This window comes from Melanerpes formicivorus, unplaced genomic scaffold, assembly GCF_026170545.1.
Source record: "Melanerpes formicivorus ecotype bairdi unplaced genomic scaffold, bMelFor1.0.p_v2 SCAF_9, whole genome shotgun sequence".
Lineage (NCBI taxonomy): Eukaryota > Metazoa > Chordata > Aves > Piciformes > Picidae > Melanerpes > Melanerpes formicivorus.
This window is the reverse complement of record NW_027142361.1, coordinates 1,251,609-1,275,193: the sequence shown is the minus strand read 5'-3', so window position 1 is coordinate 1,275,193 and position 23,585 is coordinate 1,251,609. Positions and strand designations below refer to the sequence as shown.

Here is a 23,585-nt window from a genome sequence, read left to right as displayed (position 1 = left end):
TGGTTAACCTTTAGTACAGGATTAGACCTCTGCTATGTAACTGACATACTGAATATATTTACTACCCTCCCTCGTATATGAACATAGTAATAAATATATTTACTGCTCTCCCTAGTATAGGAGCATAGTAGTTACTATTTTACACAAGTAAAGCTTAGGACCAAGATAACATTCTTCAGCAGAAATACTACTTTATTTTTACAGATGTGCCTAGTATATGAAGCAAAGTGTCTTAATCCCTAGTTTGCTAGAAACTTAGAAACGTGGATGGTATTATAGAGAATCAAAGGCTTAGGGTGTGTGGTGTCAATGTGAATGGAAAATGTATACCTGTTAGCACTAGTAAGACATTTTTAAGCCTTTGTATCTCTCATTGTCCGGGGCACTTAAGAGTTCACATACTGAAGAGCTTCTAAGTTGGCAGAGACTGTTTTTTACCTTCTAGCACTCGTCTGCCCAGCTTTTGCTTATGTTGGAACATTAATTTCAGGGTTGCAAATACAAGGCAATATAGTAAATTTATGGCTTCTGAATAATAAAACATAGAATTATGTCAGATTCATGAAACAAGATCTGTGTTTAATAAATACACAAGCTGGTTCCCAGTGAGCTGTATGTATTTTTTATCATATTGATACTCTGAAATGTAAATTTTCATTTTCATCAGATTTTATAGCAAAAGAAGCAGTCTTGTTGGATTTGCAGAAGTGTAGCAGTGCAGTTGTTTTAAGAAGCATGTTTTTTCACTATAGATCAGAATTCTGTTAAGTTGTGGTCTCTACCATGGTTTTTACAGATAGTTATTACTTAAGGTACCTTTGTGCCACTGAGCTGATTTCTCCATTCAGTCTCAAAGCAGTTACACTGAGTAAAATTGTCAAATTTTTTGCATTGTGGTGATACAGTTGAAACCGTAAGCTCTGCAGTAGTTGAAAATAAGTCAAGTGTAATTCCTGATGGAATAAGATTAGGAAACAAGATTATATCCACCTGAAACAATAAAGGAAACATTAGGGAGGCAGAAAGTTATTAGAAAGATTTTTGGATTAATTTCTCAGGGCTTTCTCACTGAACTTTTAATGCTGGGAAAATTATCATATGATCTTGTGGTGCCTTCATGAGGATTCTGTCATTATTTTTTACTGCATTAGGAGAAGTCTTTCAATGGTATCAAATGATAGTACTTTCAGTCTTTGGAGCTGTGCTGCAGGATAGGGCATGAATAGGTAGCTCTTAGGACCTTCTATCCAATACTAAACCTGACCTGAGCTTATTTAGTTTGTCATTCAAAAGCAGTATGCTTCGAGGTGATGCTACACACTAGGTGAGTTTGAAGAAAATAGTGCTCGGCAGGCACTGTGGATATGCAATGTATATATGGAATGTTTGGTGTACCACCTTAACAGTTGTGCATTTTGTAGTCTAAAACTATGTTTTCTCCTATCCTCTTACTCTAATGCATTTTGAGCTCTTTATTTGTTATGTGACTTTTTTCTAATGTGTAGTGACTTTTTTAATTAAAGATTTTTCTTTTGTTCCCTGGCAACTGGCTACAAAGTGGAAAAGTAGAATATTTTGTCAAACTTGGATTTACAAATGACCTGTTGTCTTACAGGTTATCATCTAACAAGGATTTCTTATTCCTTTGCAGCGTTACCTATGGAAGTACTAATGTACATTTTCCGATGGGTGGTTTCAAGCGACCTGGACCTGAGATCATTAGAGCAATTATCTCTTGTCTGTAGAGGATTTTACATTTGTGCCAGGTATTGTAGATAAATTATTTATAGTGAAGCTTCTCTCTGCTCTGAGGAAGAGAAAAAGAGCTTTTTTTGTGCTCAAGTACTTGTAAACACTACGTAGATACAGATAATAAATCCAGAGAGCAAAATTCCCTATGTTAGAAGGGTGGGGATTATGGTTTTGTAGAGGGTTGAGAGAGAAGGCCTAGCTTCCCCTCCCCCACAAAGAGGAAAAAAAAACACAGCTAACTCAGTCGGAGAAGCAAAAGGGATGCTATATTTACAAGCAATGTGAAAATGCAGGTTATTTATACACAATATATACAGTATTTACAATATATATACAGAAATATACAGCAAAGAAAAAAAATACAGGAACGAAATTCCCTCCTCCGGACAGAGGAGGGTTCACCCCCCCCCCCATACCCTGCTCTCTCCCCCTACCTCCCTTTTTTCCCAAAAAGGGTTAGAGAGAGAAAAAGGCAGTTATTAAGGAAGAGGCCTTCAAGCACATGCAGGATTAATGCTTATCTTATCCAAGGTTGCTCTGGCTAGGTGCCCAGAAGCAGGCAAGCTGGAAAGGGAGAAGGAAAGGAACGAACTGAGAAAAATTCCAACTGCACTAAAACTTAAAGCTGCGTTCTACCAATCTACCAATGAAATTCATTTAGACCTGTCTTTGTTTACAAAATACTCATCCAGAGTGTCCCACCACTGTCCCTTTCTTAAAGGCACAGCCTCAAACGGTCACAGGTTTGGTGGTTGTTTTTTTGGTTTTGGTTTGTTTGTTTATTTTTTGTTTTGCTTTTAGGCTGATAAATCACAGATGCCTTTTCTTCCCATGGCAATTTTCATGTTATGTTCCTCACAGTACTAATCAGCTTTTGAATACACCACTAAATGTGATGTATTAGATAATTTCACTGTAATAAAAATGTTGCTGAAAGTCTTAATTGCTCTACCTTGTTTGAAAGTCAGAAGCCCAGGAGCCCAAGTTAATGATGTTACCAGTAGGCTGCCCATCCTCGTGCAGCCCTCTGACTACTATCCTTTACTAGTTATGCAGTTAGGGAATGATGATGTTGCAACCAGAACTCCCAGGGCTATCAAAAATTACTTCAGGGCCCTGGGAGACCTGTTTGAGGGGTCAGGTGCACAAATAATTTTTTCATCAATACCCTTAGTTGCAGGAGGGAATACCGTAAGAAACAGGTCAGCAGCTATAGTTAACAAGTGGCTTAGAGGCTGGTGCAGTCAAAAGAATTTTGGGTTTTTTGATCTTGGGAAACTTTCTACTGCACCAGGCCAGCTGGCAACAGATGGAGAACATCTGTCCCAGAGAAGGGGAAAGGTCACAGTATATGAGAATGGCCTGTCCCCCAAAGGTTAAAAGATCCTGGGTAGGGAATTGGCAGGTCTCATCGACAGGGCTTTAAACTAGTTTTGAAGGGGGAAGGGGCTGAAACTAGTCCCCTCAGGCAAGAGTCTGGGGGCAATAAGCTAGAGTCAGAGGTGAAACCAGCAGCCCGGCTGAAGTGAATGTACACTAATGCACGAAGCATGGGCAACAAACAAGAGGAGCTGGAAGCCTTGTTGCAGCAGGAAAGTTATGATGTAGTTGCCATTACAGAGACGTGGTGGGACGACTCATATGACTGGAGCACTGCAATTGACAGCTACAGGCTCTTCAGGAGAGACAGGCAAGGAAGAAGGGGTGGAGGGGTGGCCCTGTACATCAGGGAGGCACTAGATGCCATTGAGACGGAGATTAGGGACGATCGGGTTGAGTGCTTGTGGGTAAGAATTAGAGGGAAGACCGGCAGGGCAGACGTCCTGGTTGGAGTCTGTTATAGACCACCCAACCAGGAGGAAGATGTTGATGAAGCATTCTATAGGCAGCTTAGGGCTGTCTCAAGATCTCCGGACCTTGTTCTCATGGGCGACTTCAACCTGCCCGACATCTGCTGGGATCTCAACACAGCAGAGAGGAGACAGTCTAGGAGGTTCTTAGAATGCATGGAGGACAGCTTCTTATCCCAGGTGCTGCGAGAGCCTACCAGGGGCAAGGCTATGCTTGACCTCCTCTTCACCAACAGGGAAGGGCTGGTGGGTGATGTGGTGGTTGGAGGGTGTTTAGGGGCCAGTGACCGTGAGATAATTGAATTTTCGGTATTCGATCAAGCTAAGAGGGGTAGCAAGAAGACCTCCACTCTGGACATCCAGAGGGCAGACTTCAGGTTACTCAAGGAACTAATTCAGAGGGTTCCTTGGGATAAAGCACTTAATAATAAAGGGGTCCAGGAGGGCTGGACCTGCTTCAAGGAAGAATTGTTGAAGACGCAGGGACAGGCTGTGCCAATGTGCCGGAAGATGAGCCGCCGGGGCAGATGGCCAGCCTGGATCGTTAATGAACTTTTAATGGAACTAAGGGAAAAAAAGAGGGTGTATCACCTCTGGAAGAGAGGTGAGGCAATCCATGGAATGTTTAAGGATGTTGCCAAATCATGTAGGAAGAAATTTAGGGAGGCAAAAGCACATTTGGAGCTTAAACTGGCCTCTACTGTGAAGGACAACAAAAAGTCCTTCTATAAATACATTAATAGTAAGAGGAAGGGGAAGGACAACCTCCACTCCTTGGTTGACATGGAGGGAAATGTTGTATCAAATGATGAGGAAAAGGCAGAGGTACTTAACACCTTCTTTGCCTCAATTTTTACTAGAAGGACAGAACGTCTTCCTGACAGCTGGCCTGCAGAGCTGGCAGAAGGAGCCAGGGAGCTGCACAGTTTCCCTATGTTCCATGAGAAGGTGGTTGGATCTCTCCTCAGCAGCTTGGATCCCCACAAGTCCATGGGACCAGATGGGGTCCATCCTAGGGTGCTGAGAGAGCTGGCAGATGAGCTGGCCAAGCCACTCTCCATCATTTTCCATCAGTCCTGGCTCACTGGAGAGGTCCCAGAAGACTGAAAGCTGGCCAACATGGTGCCCATCCACAAGAAGGGCTGGTTGGATGAGCCAGGGAATTATAGGCCTGTCAGCCTGACCTTAGTGCCAGGCAAGATCATGGAACAGGTCATCCTGAGTGCAATCACACAGCACTTAGAGGATGACCAAGGGATCAGGCCTAGCCAGCATGGATTTAGGAAGGGCAGATCCTGCCTGACCAGCCTGATCTCCTTCTATGATCAGGTGACCCACCTGGTGGATGTGGGGAGGCCTGTGGACGTGGTCTACCTGGACCTCAGCAAGGCCTTTGACTCCGTCCCCCATAGCAAACTCCTGGCCAAGCTGTCAGCCCATGGCTTGAACGGGAGCACACTGCGATGGGTTAGGAACTGGCTGGATGGCCGAGCCCAGAGAGTGGTGGTGAATGGTGCCACATCCAGCTGGCAGCCAGTCACTAGTGGTGTGCCCCAAGGATCAGTGCTGGGCCCTGTGCACTTTAACATCTTTATTGATGATCTGGATGAGGGCATTGAGTCGATCATCAGTAAATTTGCTGACGACACCAAGCTGGGGGCAGGAGTTGATCTGCTGGAGGGTAGAGAGGCTCTGCAGAGGGACCTCGACAGGCTGGACAGATGGGCAGAATCCAACGGCATGAGATTTAACACATCCAAGTGCCAGGTTCTGCACATTGGCCATAACAACCCCATGCAGAGCTACAGGCTGGGGTAAGAGTGGCTGGAGAGCAGCCAGGCAGAGAGGGACCTGGGGGTACTGGTCGATGGTAGGCTGAACATGAGCCTGCAGTGTGCCCAGGCAGCCAAGAGGGCCAATGGTATCCTGGCCTGCATCAGGAATAGTGTGGCCAGCAGGAGCAGGGAGGTCATTCTGCCCCTGTACACTGCACTGGTTAGGCCACACCTCAAGTACTGTGTCCAGTTCTGGGCCCCTCAGTTTAGAAAGGATGTTGACTTGCTGGAACGAGTCCAGAGAAGGGCAACAAAGTTGGTGAGGGGTTTGGAACACAAGCCCTATGAGGAGAGGCTGAGGGAGCTGGGGCTGCTTAGCCTGGAGAAGAGGAGGCTTAGGGGTGACCTTATCACTCTCTACAACTACCTGAAGGGAGGTTGTAGACAGGCGGATGATGGTCTCTTCTCCCAGGCAGCCAGTACCAGAACAAGAGGACACAGTCTCAGGCTGCGCCAGGGGAGGTTCAGGTTGGATGTTAGGAAGAAGTTCTATACAGAAAGAGTGATTGCCCATTGGAATGGGCTGCCTGGGGAGGTGGTGGAATCACCATCATTGGAGGTTTTCAGGAGGAGACTTGATGGGGTGCTTGGTGCCATGGGTTAGCTGTTTAGGTGGGTTTGATTGGTTGATGGGTTGGATGCGATGATCTTGAAGGTCTCTTCCAACCTGGTTTGGTTTATTCTAAATTGCAAAATAATGCCTGTTCTGTTGTCATCGTTGTATGACCACACAGGGAATTGCCAGGCTGCTGCAAAGTTGTTGTTCTGTACTTGGCTGAAAATGGCATTGTGTTCTTGAATTTCACTGGGAGGAGAAAGCAGCTTTCAAACTAATTAAGTAAATTAGTCAGTAATTTTAAAGTATAAGCTATTGTTGTTCAAGAAAGCTTCTTGCAGTTACACCCAAACTAACTAATGGAGTGTGTAACTTTGATGTATAAAAGCTAAACAAGGTTCACTGGCAAGTTATGGGGCTTGTTTTTTCTCATTTTCACTAGAGATCCTGAAATTTGGCGTCAAGTTTGTTTGAAAATATGGGGCAGGAGCTGCAATAAACTTGTTCCCTATGCCTCTTGGAGGGAAATGTTTCTGGAGAGGCCTCGTGTTCGATTTGATGGTAAGATGTGCTTTTCAGAATAGTGTTTGGGTTTTTGCTACATGTTACCGTGATGGAAGCAGTTAGGTGGGGTTGATGTTTATGACACTGTTATTAGACCTAATCTGAGTTTATCTGGGCTTTTAAATCTGTAGAATATATGTCAAGAAAAGGGAAGGGTGGAAGGGGTAAAAACAAAAACTTCTATGTATTAAAGAACAGTAAAATCAAAAGTTTTAGATTATTGGGGGTTTTAGTGTAAATATTATTGGTAGCTCATTTTTGCTCATATGCTTGTATCTACCTTTCCTGTAGGCGTGTATGTCAGCAAGACAAAATACATACGTCAAGGAGAACAATCTCTTGATGGTTTCTATAGAGCGTGGCACCAAGTGGAATATTACAGGTAGAACTGTAGTGCAGTGAGTGAGTGAAATGTTTATCTCTCTTAAGTTCTTCAAATCCAGCACTTGATACCACAAACATTAATTATTCTGTAAAACTCAGTGGAACTCCTACAGTATGTAAAACCGTTTTTGAGATTAGGTTTTAAGAAATAAGATTTATTACGATTATTAGAGAGGGGCTTAGAAACACGTTTCATCCTCAGTTGCACCGTTTAATGGGGATAAAACTTACACAGTAGCAACAGTAATACTTACCTGCAGAGTCCTTTCCCCAAATCACTTCTGCTTTACATTTGTGATGTAATCATTGTTTTCAGTAAAGGAAAAACAAGTGCTAATATAAGAATTGTCTTTTAACTTATTTGTAACCAATCTTTAACAATCAAGAGGCTGGGCTTTCTCAGCTTGCTATAAATACCTTGCCATTGTTTCCTCAGCATGTTTTTCTGCTGTTCTTCATCTTACCCTTCTCAACATTTATTGTTCTGTTCTGCAGTCCTTTCTGAGGTTGGAAGGTGTTAATAGAAACATAGAATCTCATGGGTGTTTCTGTAGCCTCACAAACATCTGCACGGTATCCAAGTGCTGCAAAAGTTGATCAGATCCCAGAATCTAAAAAAGCCCATATGGCATTGTCTGTTCTGTACTGATGCTGTAATTAAGATTTTGTTGCATTTGTCTCAATTGATGCCAGGAATGGGGAAACTTACTTGAGGTCAGTTTTGATTCCAGGATAGCCTTCTTGCTTTGATTAGAGGTGACAAAATTCTTGAACTTCTACCTTCTTTCATAACTCTTCATAACTTGATCTTTAAATCTTCAAAGCTCTCTTATTTCTGTTATGTTGTGTGTGAAGAAATGTGTTTTCAAATCCCATTGCCTGTTAAGTTCTGTATCCTTCTGGAGAACATCCTGTGATTAAGAGGATTAAGTCACCTTGTTGGTGACTTCAACCTCCCAGATATCTGCTGGGAACTTAATTCAGCAGGGAGGAGGCAGTCCAGAAGATTCCTGGAGCGAATGGAGGACTGCTTCCTGACACAGCTGTTAAGCGAGCCTACCAGGGGACAGGCTCTGCTTGACCTGCTGTTCTGCAATAGGGAAGGGCTGGTGGGAGATGTGATCGTGGGAGGCTGCCTAGGGTGCAGTGACCACGAGATAGTGAAGTTTTCAATATGCAGGGAGATAGGGAGGAGCACCAACAGAACCTTCACCTTGGACTTCCGAAGGGCGAACTTCAGCCTATTTAAGAAACTTGTCTGCAAAGTCCCCTGGGTACCAGCCCTCATGAACCAAGGGGTTCAGGAGGGTTGGACCTACTTCAAACAGGAGCTCTTGAAGGCACAGGAATTGGCGGTTCTCACGTGCCGTAAGGCAAGCCAGCGGGGAAGGCGACCGGCCTGGATGAGCAAGCAGCTCCTGGAGGATTTAAGGGGGAAGAAGAGGCTGTATCACCTTTGGAAGGAGGGGAAGGCTTCTCGAGGTATGTTCAAGGAAGCTGTTAGATTATGTGGGAATAAAATTAGGGAGGCTAAGGCCCAGCTGGAACTGAAGCTGGCCACCACAGTTAACGATAATAAAAAGCATTATTATAAATATATTAACAATAAGAAGAAGGGCAGGAAGAACCTGCACTCCCTAGTGGACCTGGAGGGGAACACGGTGACTGAGGATGAGGAGAAGGCTGAGGTCTGAACACCTTCTTTGCCTCAATTTTTAACAGCAAGGCAGGAGTTCAGGAAGAGTGGCCTCCGGAGCTGGGCGATGGGGTCGGGGAGCAGTGTAATGCCCCGGAAATCCATGAGGAATTAGTTCGGGACCTGCTGAGCCACTTGGATATTCACAAGTCCATGGGACCAGATGGGATCCATCCTAGGGTGCTGAGAGAGCTGGCGGATGTGCTAGCTAGGCCACTCTCCATCATTTTCCTCCAGTCCTGGCTCACAGGTGAGGTCCCAGATGACTGGAAACTGGCCAATGTGGTCCCCATCCACAAGAAGGGTCGGATGGAGGAACCTGGAAACTACAGGCTGGTCAGCCTGACCTCAGTGCCAGGGAAAGTGATGGAGCAGATTATCCTGGCGGCAATAACAGCGCACCTGAAGGATGGCCAAGGGCTCAGGTCCAGCCAACATGGATTCAGGAAGGGCAGATCCTGCCTCTCCAACCTGATCTCTTTCTATGATCAGGTGACCTGTCTGGTGGATGTGGGGAGGCCTGTGGATGTGGTCTACCTGGACTTCAGCAAGGCCTTTGACACCGTCCCCCACAGCAAACTGCTGGCTAAGCTGTCAGCCCGTGGATTGGACCATTACACTCTGTGCTGGGTTAGGAACTGGCTGGAGGGCCGGGCCCAGAGAGTGGTCGTGAACGGTGCCACATCCAGCTGGAGGCCAGTCACCAGTGGTGTCCCCCAGGGATCAGTGCTGGGCCCTGTCCTCTTCAACATATTCATCGATGATCTGGTTGAAGGGGTAGAGTCAGTCATCAGCAAGTTTGCAGATGACACAAAGTTAGGGGCAGATGTTAGTCAGTTAGAGGGTCGAAGGGCTCTGCAGAGGGACCTCGACCAACTGGACAGATGGGCAGAGTCCAATGGGATGTCATTCAACAAGTCCAAGTGCCGAGTGCTGCACTTTGGCTACGGCAGTCCCATGCAGAGCTATAGGCTGGGGTCGGAGTGGCTGGAGAGCTCCCAAACAGAGAGGGACCTGGGGGTACTGATCGACAGCCACCTGAATATGAGCCAGCAGTGTGCCCAGGTGACCAGGAGGGCCAATAGCATCCTGGCCTGCATTAGGAATAGTGTGGCCAGCAGGAGCAGGGAGGTCATAGTGCCCCTGTACTCTGCTTTGGTTAGGCCACACCTTGAGTACTGTGTCCAGTTCTGGGCCCCTCAGTTTAAGAAGGACATCGAAACACTTGAACGTGTCCAGAGAAGGGCAACAAGGCTGGTGAGAGGCCTTGAACACAAGCCCTATGAGGAGAGGCTGAGGGAGCTGGGATTGTTTAGCCTGGAGAAGAGGAGGCTCAGGGGTGACCTCATTGCCCTCTACAACTACCTGAAGGGGGGTTGTAGCCAAAAAGGGGTTGGCCTCTTCTCCCAGGCAACCAGCACCAGAACAAGGGAACACAGTCTCAAGCTGCACCAGGGGAGGTTTAGACTCGAGGTGAGGAGGAAGTTCTTCACCGAGCGAGTAATTCGTCATTGGAACGGGTTGGCCAGGGAGGTGGTTGAGTCATCGACCCTGGAGGCGTTCAAGGGGAGATTGGACGTGGCACTTGGTGCCATGGTCTAGTCATGGGGTCTGTGTTGATAGGTTGGACTCGATGATCCTCGAGGTCCTTTCCAACCTAAGTGATACTGTGATACTGTGAAAAAAAAAAACCAACAAAAACAACAAGAAAAGACCCCAAAACACTACCACAGCAGAAGTAGTATATGCTTTCTAGTTTTATCCTGTATAATTCTATTTTTGCAGGTATTTGCGATTCTTTCCAGATGGTCAAGTTATGATGCTAACAACTCCTGAAGACCCTCAGTCTATAGTTCCTCGCTTACGGACTAAAAATACAAGGTTAGCAAAATAAAATATTCTGCAGCTTTTCTTCTTGCTTTTACCTGGCAATTTCTATTTATTTTTGTCTCAAATTGTATATTCTGGCTTAGCAGAACAAGAGTCAAAACACAATGGTATTTGTATTGTATTATTGATGTTTATAGTTCTGAGAATATGAAAATTTGGTCTTGACATTGTAATTAGATTTCCTTTGCAGGTTATGGGATTTTAAACTCCTGAAGGAAGTAGATGGAAGAATACATGCTGTTAGCTTGGTGGGTTTAGAATCCTTTTAAATTAGATATTATTTTGTTACTGACTGCCATCTTACATATTTCCTTCCCTGAAGGAAAGTGAAGATTTTGGTGGGATATGACTAAATTGTTACTCCATTGATTTTTTTTTTCTTTTTAATGTTTGCACAGAATTATTTGCAATGTAGAAAATAGTTTGTGACTTCAGAACAGGTTTGAGCTGTTCACCAGAAGTCTGAAAACATTTAGCAATAGGCTACGTAGAACTGACCATTGTATGTTTACTGTCCTGTCTGGGAAAACTAAAAGCAACCTTCCAAAAATGGTTTATTTTGTATCATCAATGTGGCTGGTACCTCACTAAATGAAAATTAAAACCAATTTCCTTGATTACGTTAGGAAGTCAGTTGTCTTTTTACTACTGATATTTACATTGCAAATAAATCACTCTTCAGAGACAAAGAATATTTTTACGCCCTTGACACTATCCTCCCCTTAACCTTCCAGAACAGATGCAATCTTGCTTGGCCATTATCGCCTTTCCCAAGAAACAGACAATCAAACCAAAGTATTTGCTGTAATAATGAAGAAAAAGGATGAGGTAGGTGGCAAAATAGAATAGAGGAAAAATAGTTTTAGGAGTGGTCTTCTGTATAAGTTTGTTCTCTCAGAATGAGTGTGTTAGGGCAACTTTAATGGCTTTAAAGTGAACTATAAATAGGCATAGTGGTTAATCTTATTTCCCAATTCTGTGATAATTTTTTTTTATCAAGACACAAATTAGCTGCTTCACATTTGAGCAACAGTTCTCCCCCTTAGGCTTCGTGTGGTGCTTTTAGCTAGTTTGTTAACACCGTGGGAGGGTGAAGAGGTAATTTTCCGAAGTCAGTTCTGACAGCATTAACTATAAGTAAGCAGTACTTGTTAGTTGAACTCTGAATAATTTGGTCAACTTATATACATCACAACATTTTTTAATTAACAAACTGTCTGTCAAGAAAAACTTGGGAAGAGTTGGAAGTGCTACTTTGCTGTACAGTGAGTTTGCATAGTTTGGGTGGGTGCCCTCCATGCTTACCTTTCTGTGAAAACTTCCATGATTACTGTCTAAATGGATGTGTTTTCAAGGAAGACCAGTACTTCCTTTTGATTATGAGAGCTTTACAATCTATCTTCACAGTCACATAGGCCTCAGGATAAATAGTTGCATAATGAGTTGTTTGTAGGTCATGAAACTTCTCTTTGTACAGAAACCAATTGACTACCACAAGTACAGGTATTTCTGCCGTTTTCCTGCACAAGAAACAGATCACAGTTTTCATGTAGGACTGCAGCTGTGCTCCAGTGGGCGCCAGAGGTTCAACAAACTTGTCTGGATACATCATTCTTGTCACGTAACTTACAGGTAAGTAAATGGAGAGTAAGATCAAAGGCTACTTAACTGTAGGAACACAGATGACATTAATTTCTCCACTACCAAGTACAGAAGATGTAAAGACTTAGAAGGCTGTAATAAAATGTCTTAAGAACAGTAAATGGTCCTGATTTGATATATGGTAATAAACTTTTAAGACATCCCAAGCTTTAGTAACTTTTTATAATGGTATGGGAAGCTTCCTAAATAGTAGCACTGCAATATTTTAGCTGTTTAAAGTATTTATGCACAGTGTGTTTGAATGATTCCAGAGCTGAATCAAGGTTGAACGACAGTGTGTTGCTAGTAAGCAGGTGTGGAAAATGTGTTAATTAAGGTATATTTCTTTTCCTCTCTGGCTGTGTGTTGTTGGGGTTTGTTTTGAGCAAGAGGGGCCTTGGGTCCCAGGAACGCCTGTGCAATTCAGGCCTTGAAGAATTCTCTGTTGATAATATAGTGGCGGAGTAGGAGATGTGAGAAAGTGCTGATTGCTTGGTATGCTGAAGTCCAGCTGCCCCTGAGATGGGAGGCAAGCAAGATAAGGAGGAGGCGAGATCTGGGAAAGAGAGCAATTAGGCCGGATAGAAGAATTCCACAGAGTTGTGAAAACAATGATGTAACCTTTTAGAGAGCAACCAATAGTATGTTGCCAAGTGGGCATAATTATAGCAGACTGTATATAAGATGTGTCTGATGCTCAATAAAGTTGGAATCCGCTGATCAAATTGGTTGAATAAGCGGCCCCCTTCTTGCAGTAAGTGGCGCTCGAACACGGGACCCTAATGAAGACAAACGTTAGGGTTTAAGAGGTTCTTCGGGACGTGGGAGATTCGCAGTAAGCCGGGAGGCAAGAAGGCGGCCGGCCCGGGATAGCAGTACCGGAGGCTGCAAGAAAAGGGAAGACAGCCTTGAAGCCGAAGACGCTGTAGAGCCGGAAACTGCTTAAACGAGGACTGTGCGCACAGGTATTAAAGTTTATATACGGATATGGATAGGCAGGCAGCGTATGATTTATTTATATGCTTTTTAGAAAAGCGACAGTGTAAGTTAAATTTTACAAAGGAGTTGGTGCCGCTGTTAAGCTATGCAGGAGAGTTAGGATATTTTAAGGACCCAAATGAGGTGTTTGAAAGATTGCAGTGGAAAAAGTCTGGACAAGACTTGTGGCTGCATGGCTTAGATGATGAAAAACGAGCAAAGGAGTGTGGAAAATGGTGGAAGATGGTTATGACAGCATTGGATCAGCATCGTGCTGAGCAAATGGCAGCTTATCAAGCCAGGGTACGATTAGATCATACGGACCCAAATGGAGCAAGTGTTACACATGCTGGGTTGCCTTTGTCAGAAGAGGTTCAGGATTATTTAAGAAAGGAGAAGGCTGCGTGTGTAAAAGGGCTAGGTGGCAGAGTCGAATTACAATCTGTAACACAGGACTCTGCTGAGGAGCCTTCCCCGTCTCTTTTAGCTGAGCAAATTGTACAGGAGGAGAAAGTAGGTGAGGGAGAGGAGACAAACAGGGCGGTAGATCCTGGAGGTGGTGTTAAAGATCATGCAAGAAAGCACACAGAGTACTGGCGAAAGGTTGCAGAGCACTTAAACGCCGAAGGAGATCAGGAAGGGTTTAGCCGCCTGGCTGTTTCACATCAAGCTTTTCCAGTGATGTACACACAGGTCCCTGGGGAGCAGAATGTTGTTCAGGCTGATGTAACCCAATTGCCATGGAAATTGTTATCTCAATTACGACAGACTGCGAGTCAGTTTGGGGTTCAATCTGAACCAGCTAGACAGATGATTGATTTTATTTATATGAACTATAATATGTTGCCTAGAGATTCTTATAATGTTATGAAGCTAATCCTAACAGCATCTCAATTTATGACATTTTTGAATGAGTGGGAACACCTAGCTAGACAATCAGCTGGAGTACAAAGACAGCAAAACGATCCACTATTTGATGTAACAGTAGATCAGTTGTGTGGAACGGGACAGTATGAGAGACCAGAGTTACAGGCACTTTTACAGCCGCCTGTTTTGCAAGCATCAGCCCAGATAGTGAGGATGGCTTTTGACAAGCAGAAGGATGGAAATGCAAATCCTCACTATATGGGAATTAAGCAAGGTAGACAGGAACCTCTTGGTGAATTTGTAGATAAGTTGCTTGCCGCACTTAGAGCAGCAAGCGTAGGAGAAGGTATCCGAGAGGCAATTTTAAGGCAGTGTTTAATGCAGAATGGGAACCAGCAGACGCAGCAGCTTATTACATCAGCAGATCCTAGATGGACGGTAGCCGAATTGTTGCAGAGGGCTCAGGACTTGCCAAGCAATCCGATGGCCATGTTGACGGAGGTGATTGATAAGGGATTACAAAAACAGGCTGAGGTGTTGTCAATGACAATGACAAAACAGCTTGAGCATAGTCAACAGGTTATGGCAGCCTTAGTACCTTTGCGCACAGACTCGAAAGGGCAAGGCCGACCCTATAAGCAGTCATCAGGCGAAATACAGTGTCATCGAAAAGCGTAAGGCGGAGATATCGTCTAAAGTAATGCCCGGACTTTTGGCCCATAGATCCGCTTTAGGGCATTTCCCTAGCGGAGATAGTTATTTTGATGAAGCTTGTTGGAGAGAATACAGGAACAAGTTGTGGGACTTGGTTATAGATGGTGATAAAACTGCTATAAAGCTGCAAAAGTCGTGGCAAGAATGCATGAACTGTGTTAAAACCTACGAACTGAAACAGCGAATGGCTGCTGCAGTTAGAGCAACTTTGTCAGGACGAGATGCAGCGCCAGGTGTATCTGAGTTGCAGCTGAAAGATGTGTCTGAGAACTGTCGACCGATCGACCGGGGCCGCCCCCGATACATCTTGCGGCGACCACACCGCGTTTACCAGCCGTCACCACTGCCGTTTGCACACAGCGGGGAAAAAGCCGGAAAAAGGCAGTTCAGTGTGTTCGACCCCTTTTTATCAACACCTTCCTCTGACATCGCCAGCGACGGCTCGGATTCGGAAGACAACACCGGCAGCGAGGAATTCAAACAGCGCCGACTTTGCTTTACGGCCCCTCTTAGAAAAAATGGAGCGCTTGGAGGCTTGCGGTTACAGCGTTCCTGCCACCGCACTCCTCCCGCGAGCCCTGCCGGCCCCCGCGGATACCGACGGCTCCGACCAAGGCGGTACCGGCTGACGCACCACCGACACCGACAGCACCGACAGTAGCAGCGGAGCAGCTGCCACGGCAGCAGCCCCCACCCATTTCCCCCGCAGCGGCTTTAGCCGCACTACTCTGTTTTGATTTAAAGCAACAGTACTCATTTTGTCATTTCTGATTGTAACGTCTTTCAGAGATTTGTTATTTAGAGTTTTGTTAAGTTTTTCTAATAAGCATAATGAATAAGTAAGCATTTGGTATTTATAAGTACTTAGTACATAGTAATTGCAGTAAGGTGTATGCACTTAGTTAAGAGTTCAAATTGTAAGATTTTCTTTTGGTTCGAACCTTCTTAGTTGTCTGCCTAGGCATTTCAAAGGAGCTCCATGTAATATAGTTAAGGAATGTATAAACAGCTTTTAATTTTGGAAAGTGTTTTTTAGTTAATGTAACAATTTTATTTCTTTTTAGACACTGATTTGATGGATTAATTTTAACATAGTTTTTTAAGGTTTTAAGGATTTTTTGGTATTAGCATAAGTTAAGGTTTGTAGTAAATAGGTATTAATTTTAACAACTATTCCTTCACTAATGTGCAGAAGAACCAAGACTAAGAGGAAACAGCATTTCCCATGAAGTCGAACATCGATCACAATAACTGTTATGATAATCTGGGGTCAAAAGCATCAATCAAAAAAATATTTTGTCCTGAATGATGAATCTGAAAATAGGCAGTTTGGGCTGGTAAATACAGAAAACCTATTTTGTGGTGAGAAAAAGGATTTAAATCCCCATGGAAAATTATTGAAAGGGATTGGCATAAGTGGGAAATAAAGACTAGAGAAATTTTAGTTGGGAAATCTCAGGAATAATTAAAAGGATTAGTAAAAGGAAAAGTAAGAGACATAAGATTTTGACGCAAGAGGAATTGAAATAACAGAAGCACAATGGGAAATGGTAAACAAACTAACCAAGGAAGTAGAGAAGAGACTCCAAATGGAATTTTGAAGTGGGTTAAGGAGTTAAAAAATCTGTAGGGCTCCTGAAGAATGTAACTGCTGCCGAGAAGAAAATACACCCGGCTGCTGGTTGCACCCCAGCAGGCCGAGGAGGCAGAGTTAACATATACTGGTGGAGCCTAATTTTGATCCTAACCCTATTTGCACATAAGGAGTCCAATCGAAATCAAAAACCACGTTCCCATGTGTGGAATCTTGATCAGACTGGAGAGAAAAGACTTGAACTTGAAAAAGCAATGGTAAATTTTTCTGCTACAGTTGAAATCATAGTAAATGCAAGCATAGATGCAATAAAAGTGCAGCAAATTGAAATCAATAGTCTCTCGAAAATATCTACTCAGAATAGATTAGCTTTGGATTTTTTATATGTTAAGGAAGGGGGTGTATGTGTAGTCATAAATGTAAGTTGTTATAGTTATGTTAATCTAGATAAACGAGTGAAAACAGATTTACAGGCGATTGTAAACCACAATCAGATATTACATCAGATTTCTTTAGACGATACTTCTTGTGGATTTAAAGAAATATGGGATAAATTAACTTTCTGGTTACCAAATCTAAATTGGCTTAAACATTTGTTTGTAATATTGTTGGAATAATTGTAATATTGCTATGCATAATACTCTGCAATTGTTGTTACAAAATACTAAGACCCTTAAGTAAGATTGCTCATGTCAACGAGTTACAAGTAGAGAATTATGATCAGAATGTGATCAGAACAGATGAACTTAATTATGATCCAATTAAGAAGGTTCTGAAATATCTGGAAATTTTAACACAAATCAATGGTGACAAAAAAAAAAAAAAGGGGGGAATTGTGATGAAAATACTGGTGATTTGTGTTAAAATTGTAAGACTTAGAGTGCACTGGGATTAAGGGTCAGGATCTTGTGGGGCCTGTTTAGAGGGTAAAGAGAAAGAAACCTACCTTGCAGACTTGCAAGGACACTGTCTGGTTAATTGGAGACATCATGGCTGAGAAGGAGCTGTCTTAAAGATAAACATTCAGATCTGGGAATTTGTTTTCTTCAGATAAGAAGCCTGCACAATTGAGCATGTGTGAAAGTGGATGCTTTGACCCTTACCACACTGAATGTAGGGAGAAGGGATTTGACCACCTATTCTAAGACTATCATATCACATATCACTGGACACACTATTACTTAAAAGGAAACTCTACAGGAAGTGGAGGGAAGGACAGGTAGAACAGGGGGAATACAAGGAAGCTGCCTGAGCAGCAAGAGTCCTGGTCAGGAAAGCCAAAGCAGAGTTTGAGTTGAATCTAGCCAGGGAGATTAAAGGGAATACTAAGAACTTTTACAGGTATATTAATGGGAAGAAGAAGACTAGGGAAGGTGTGGGCCCCCTCAGAAAAGAAAATGGTGACATGGTCACCTGTGATGAGGAAAAGGCTGAGGTACTTAATAACTTCTTTACCTCAGTCTTCACTGCAAGGGCCTCTAGCCACACTCCTGATGTTATGGAAGTCAAAGCCAGGGACAGGGAGGAAGAACTGCCCATTGTAAGTGCAGATCAGGTTCGTGATCATCTGAAGAACCTGAAAGTGTTCAAGTCCATGGGACCCGACGGGTTACACCCACGGGTACTGAGAGAACTGGCAGATGAGGTTGCTAAACCCCTCTCTATTATATTTCAAAAGTCCTGGCAGTCTGGTGAAGTCCCCACAGACTGGAAAAGGGGAAACATTGCCCCCATCTTCAAAAAGGGCAAGAAGGAGGAACCAGGGAACTACAGGCCAGTCAGTCTCACCTCTGTGCCTGGAAAGATCATGGAACAGATCCTCCTGGAGTCACTACTCGCTCAAAAGAATAGTGAAGAGGTGATTGGGAACAGTCAGCATGGCTTTGCCAAGGGCAAATCCTGCCTGACCAACCTGGTGGCCTTCTATGAGCAGGTGACAAAATTAATAGATGAGGGGCGAGCAACTGATGTCGTTTACCTGGACCTGAGCAAAGCCTTCGACACTGTCCTGCACCACATCCTGGTCTCCAAACTGGTGACACATGGGTTTGATTGGTGGACCACTAGATGGATAATGAACTGGCTTGATGGCCGCACCCAAAGAGTGGCTGTCAATGGCTCCATGTCCCAGTGGAGGCCAGTGACAAGTGGAGTCCCTCAGGGATCAGTCCTGGGACCTATCTTATTCAACATCTTTGTGGGGGACATGGACAGTGGCATTGAGTGCACCCTCAGCAAGTTTGCTGATGACACCAAGCTGTGTGGTGCAGCAGACACGCTGGAGGGAAGGGAGGCCATCCAGAGGGACCTTGACAGGCTGGAGAGGTGGGCACAGGCCAACCTCATGAAGTTCAATAAGAGCAAGTGCAGGGTCCTGCATCTGGGTCGAGGCAATCCCAGGCACAAATACAGGCTAGGCAGTGACTGGCTGGAGGATAGCCCTGAGGAGAGAGACTTGGGGGTGCTGGTGGACAAAAAGCTCAACATGAGCTCTCAGTGTGCACTTGCAGCCCGCAAAGCCAATCAGATCCTGGGCTGCATCAGGTGAAGTGTGGCTAGCAGGTCGAGGGAGGTGATCCTCCCCCTCTACTCAGCCCTGGTGAGACCCCACCTGGAGTACTGTGTCCAGTTCTGGAGCCCCTATTACAAGAGGGATGTGGAGGTGCTGGAACGTGTCCAGAGAAGGGCCACGAGGATGATCAGAGGGCTGGAGCACCTCTCCTATGAGGACAGACTGAAGGAGTTGGGGCTGTTCAGTCTGCAGAAGAGAAGGCTCCGAGGTGACCTAATTGTCGCCTTCCAGTATCTGAAGGGGGCCTACAGGAAGGCTGGGGAAGGACTTCTCAGGATCTCAGGTAGTGATAGGACTAGGGGGAATGGAATGAAGCTGGAGGTGGGGAGATTCAGGCTGGATGTGAGGAGGAGGTTCTTCACCATGAGAGTGGTGAAACCCTGGAATGGGTTGTCCAGGGAGGTGGTCGAGGCCCCGTCCCTGGGGGTGTTTAAGAGCAGGCTGGATGAGGCTCTGTCCAGCCTGATCTAGTGTGGGATGTCCCTGCCCATGGCAGGGGGGTTGGAACTAGATGATCCTTGTGGTCCCTTCCAACCCTGAATGAAACTATGAAACTATATGCCTCCCTTCTATTTAGCATAAGTTTGCTTATATAGATGATGAAACTATATAAGATGAAGAAAACTATTGTAAGGTTGCTTTTTGGGTGAAGTTGGTACCAATAAGAGATTAGTATTACTAGGATGAGCAAAAACACATTATTATGGGTAATTTTATATTGGGCAAAGCAATGAAGCTCTTTTGCTCTTGCTGATTGCCTGCAAGTTTTCTGCCTGTGAAGCTAGAGCCTGGCCAGATCTACCTTTACAGATTAAAGAAATCTTGCTACCATTAAACAAATTATGATTTTTGACCATCCTAGAGAAAATAAAGGTGCAACATAACAGGTAATAATGAATTGATTAAACTTTTTCAGACATGTCTGATAGGGATACCCAGACTTAATGTTAATATGTTTGTTAATTATAGTAGTAAGTTTTAAGGTTCTTAGGTATCATTGTACTCATTTTGATTATTGTTAAACTTGTTTATAATTGTATTATGCAAAGTGTTCAAAGAATAACCTCCAAGGCCTTACTTGCACAAAAGAAAAACGGGGGAATTGTTGTTGGGGTTTGTTTTGAGCAAGAGGGGCCTTGGGTCCCAGGAACGCCTGTGCAATTCAGGCCTTGAAGAATTCTCTGTTGATAATATAGTGGCGGAGTAGGAGATGTGAGAAAGTGCTGATTGCTTGGTATGCTGAAGTCCAGCTGCCCCTGAGATGGGAGGCAAGCAAGATAAGGAGGAGGCGAGATCTGGGAAAGAGAGCAATTAGGCCGGATAGAAGAATTCCACAGAGTTGTGAAAACAATGATGTAACCTTTTAGAGAGCAACCAATAGTATGTTGCCAAGTGGGCATAATTATAGCAGACTGTATATAAGATGTGTCTGATGCTCAATAAAGTTGGAATCCGCTGATCAAATTGGTCGAATAAGCGGCCCCCTTCTTGCAGTAGCTGTGCAAGCTAGAAATGTCTGCTCACATTATGTGGGAACTGTAACACTTAGAAACTATATAATCCAGCAGTGTAAAACAGGGGCATGTGGTCAGCTGTTCTGATCACTAGCCAAGCAAGAGCCATGACCACTATTCTTGCATCTGACACTTGAAATTATTGCCAAATAATTGCTGACTATCCAGATATTTGATATTTGTATTTTGTGTGGATTTAGACTTTGTCTTCCATCTTCTTTTATTCAGTGTTTTTGTAGGGACATAGCTCAGCTAATGAGCTGTAAATACATGAAGTCAAGGAAGAAAACTCCCAGTGCTTGGGAGTATAGGTAACTTCCACAAAGAGAAAAATTTGGCTTATAAAAACTAGTATTTTCGTACCTCACAGAATGCTAGGGGTTGGAAGGGACCTCCAGAGATCATCAAGTCCAACCCCCCTGCAAAGCAGGACCACTTAGAGCAGGTCATACAGGAATGTGTCCAAGCAGGTTTTGAAGATCTCTAGAGGAAGAGACTCCACAACCTCTCTGGGCAGCCTGTTCTAGTGCTCTGTCACGCTCACAATAAATAATTCTTTTCCCATGTTGAGGTGGAATTTCCTGTGATTGAGTTTACATCCATTGTGGCTCCTTCTATCATTGGGTATCAAGTGACAGTATCCCAGACATTCACTGGGTGTCAAGTGACAGCATCACATTCTTTATTAGCACAAAGTTTTCATACAGCTCAGGCTCTGCTGTACCTCTCAGTGTGGGGGTGTCCTTTTGAAACTAGAATGAAGATGAGTATCAAAAACAGCAAGGAGGACTTATTCTTTTTGTCAGCATTCTTCTTAAAGTTTTGTAAACATACCAAATTTTGTTGTCACTCTCTGTATTCTGAATTCAGGATTCTGAGTGAAATGAGTTACAGGGGATTTTTGCTTCAGTATTAATATGGTGAAGAGTGACATCCTGCGCTGTTTCAAGTCATGGAGCTAATAAGAGTGGAAGGGGGAAGTGGTTCTTTGATATTAAAATAGAAGTGTATTCTAGATAAGGGGATTTGGCCAACATTCAAAAGCTTTCAGAATAGCAATATGAAAGCCACTTAGATTTGGTGCATACCCTACATGGCAGAACATGATTGCATTATTGAGGAGCTTAAACAGCAGCTTGTGCCCAATTTAAGTTTTACAATACTCTTTTTCAGGTCAACTGGTGAGACAGCTGTTACTGCTTTCGACATTGACAAGATGTACACCCCTCTGTTCTTTGCACGAGTGAAGAGTTTTACTGCATTTTCAGAAAAGCCGCTCTAAGAAACACTTTCTCCTCTCACAAGTCTTGCATGAATGAAAGGTTGTAATTGATGAGCACTTAAGTTATAAATGTGTATATACTTGGAACATTTTAAAATTCTGGAGAATTTTTTTGAAGGTAATATGTTTTATTTGACTGTGAATGGCTGGGGTTTTGTTTTGAGATCAAGCTTATGAGTATTAAACACCTCTACTTGGTGACAAGAATTTGATAACAAATGGTTTGATTTGTTTAATTGTGGGGTTTTGTTTTATTCTGTTTTTTAACAGATTTTATAAATCAGTCTGCTTAAAATGTCAGCCTTCATCTGCCAGGACAGTAGTTTGTTACAGGAAAATCTCACTGTTCATGGAACACTGTGGGGTCTCTGTTGAAGGCTTGAAATGTGAAGGGAAGAAAGTTGTCTTACATCTGTTAAACTATGTGACTTAAAAGAACTTCAAATAAATGTTTTCTTTAAATTAAACTTCCTCTGTTTGCCTTTAAGATCTGGCATTTTGTCAATATCTAACCTTAAGAAAAAGCAATCAAGGGCAAGCTAGCATGAAGTATAAAATTTAATTGCAGATGAGCATCTCCACCAATGCAGTGATGTCAGCTGGTCGTAAATGTAATTTGTGTCTTGGTTAGAAGCTCATTGGAGCCTGCCTTCTTGACATGATGGGCAGGGAGAGCAAAGGGATGGGGCAGTGAGTTGTTCTCTTGTACTGAGATGAGTTTGCAGGGTATGTGGCTCTGCTTGGGAAGTGTCAGTGCGTCGTGAAATGCCAGTGTGTATGGCCTGTGCATTGGCTGGGCCTGAATGCACAGGTAAGCAGGGCTCACTTGGACTTGACTGTAATGTGTTATAACCCTTCATCTAACCTTGCTGCAGATTCTGTAAACCCTTTGAGCTTTTGTTGTACTAAGATAAATTTTGAGGCTGCTGTAGATGTTGAGGTGCTGTGTACTGCTAATCATGAAGTGTACCTTGAGGTTTGGTGCAGGTACTGCACGCTGCTTCTCCTGCATATATCGCTTGAGGGGGGTGTAGTGCAGACACTGTAATGCTGCTTATTATATATGTATCTTGGATTTTCAAACAACTGAAGCTTTTTAGTATAGTAGTATAGTTTTTTTCCAAGCCATTTTGCATAATTTACATTTTAACATCTAATTTCAAATACTGACCTGGAGTTGAGGACTAAAATGTGAAAGCTATGGAAAGAAGTATACTTGTTCCATAATTGACGAAGTGTATCTTTGCAAGGAGCTACATGATTAAAAGTGCATCAATAAATCATTATTTTAAACATGCAATCTCTTGGAATTCCTTATTTTGACAAGAAATCATTATTTCCATAGAGTTAAAGTTGATTAGTTAGGGTTAATTCTATGATTCTGAGTTACCATGCATAAGCTACATGCTTACAGAGTTCACTTCTTAAGAATTTTTATTGCACTACTTACAGATTATCTGATAAAAGTGGAGAAGCTTTCAGGTACTTGAGTTCTGAATAAGGATGTGTTTATCTGAAACTTTGTGCTTTTTCTTGGTAGTCTAATTGAAGACTCTGCTTGCAGCCCTTCTTTGGCCTGTATCCTTAGACTGCTGTTGCACTATTACTTCATACAACAGAATGTTTAATAAGGAGTGTGTTGTGCTTTCATTGCTGAAGAGACAAACAATTGCTCAGAGTGTAACTTCATCTTTTCAAATATCGCCAAGTTTGTTCCTTTCCTGCACTTCTGTTAAAGGTGAAAGATCTGATTCTGCCTGCTGAGAAATGTAAAAAATGTTTGTCACAAGAATCAGAGGATGATACTGATTATTTGTTTAATTTTATTCAGTAGCCAAGTTGGGTATAGTAGAAGAACTTTTCAATTCAAAGTTCTTTTTGTACAAGACTTGCTTC

General features: G+C 43.4%; 1 protein-coding gene across 4 annotated transcripts in view; it reads left to right on the top strand.

Moving 5' to 3' along the window:
- The window catches only part of FBXO9 (F-box protein 9), a 40,872-nt gene extending 18,716 nt beyond the window's left edge, over positions 1–22,156 (top strand). For 3 of the 4 annotated variants that reach the window (XM_068142952.1, XM_068142954.1, XM_068142955.1), the window contains 7 exons: positions 1,652–1,766; positions 6,436–6,554; positions 6,849–6,939; positions 10,423–10,518; positions 11,262–11,355; positions 12,005–12,159; positions 21,581–22,156. In XM_068142952.1, coding sequence (XP_067999053.1) covers positions 1,652–1,766; positions 6,436–6,554; positions 6,849–6,939; positions 10,423–10,518; positions 11,262–11,355; positions 12,005–12,159; positions 21,581–21,689 — 779 coding nt within the window. In that variant the 3' untranslated portion in view covers positions 21,690–22,156. Of the gene's footprint in view, positions 1–1,651; positions 1,767–6,435; positions 6,555–6,848; positions 6,940–8,663; positions 8,888–10,422; positions 10,519–11,261; positions 11,356–12,004; positions 12,160–21,580 lie in introns of those variants that run through there. The other variant, XR_010987861.1, reaches the window with a different exon arrangement.
- The last annotated feature ends 1,429 nt before the right edge of the window (positions 22,157–23,585 follow it).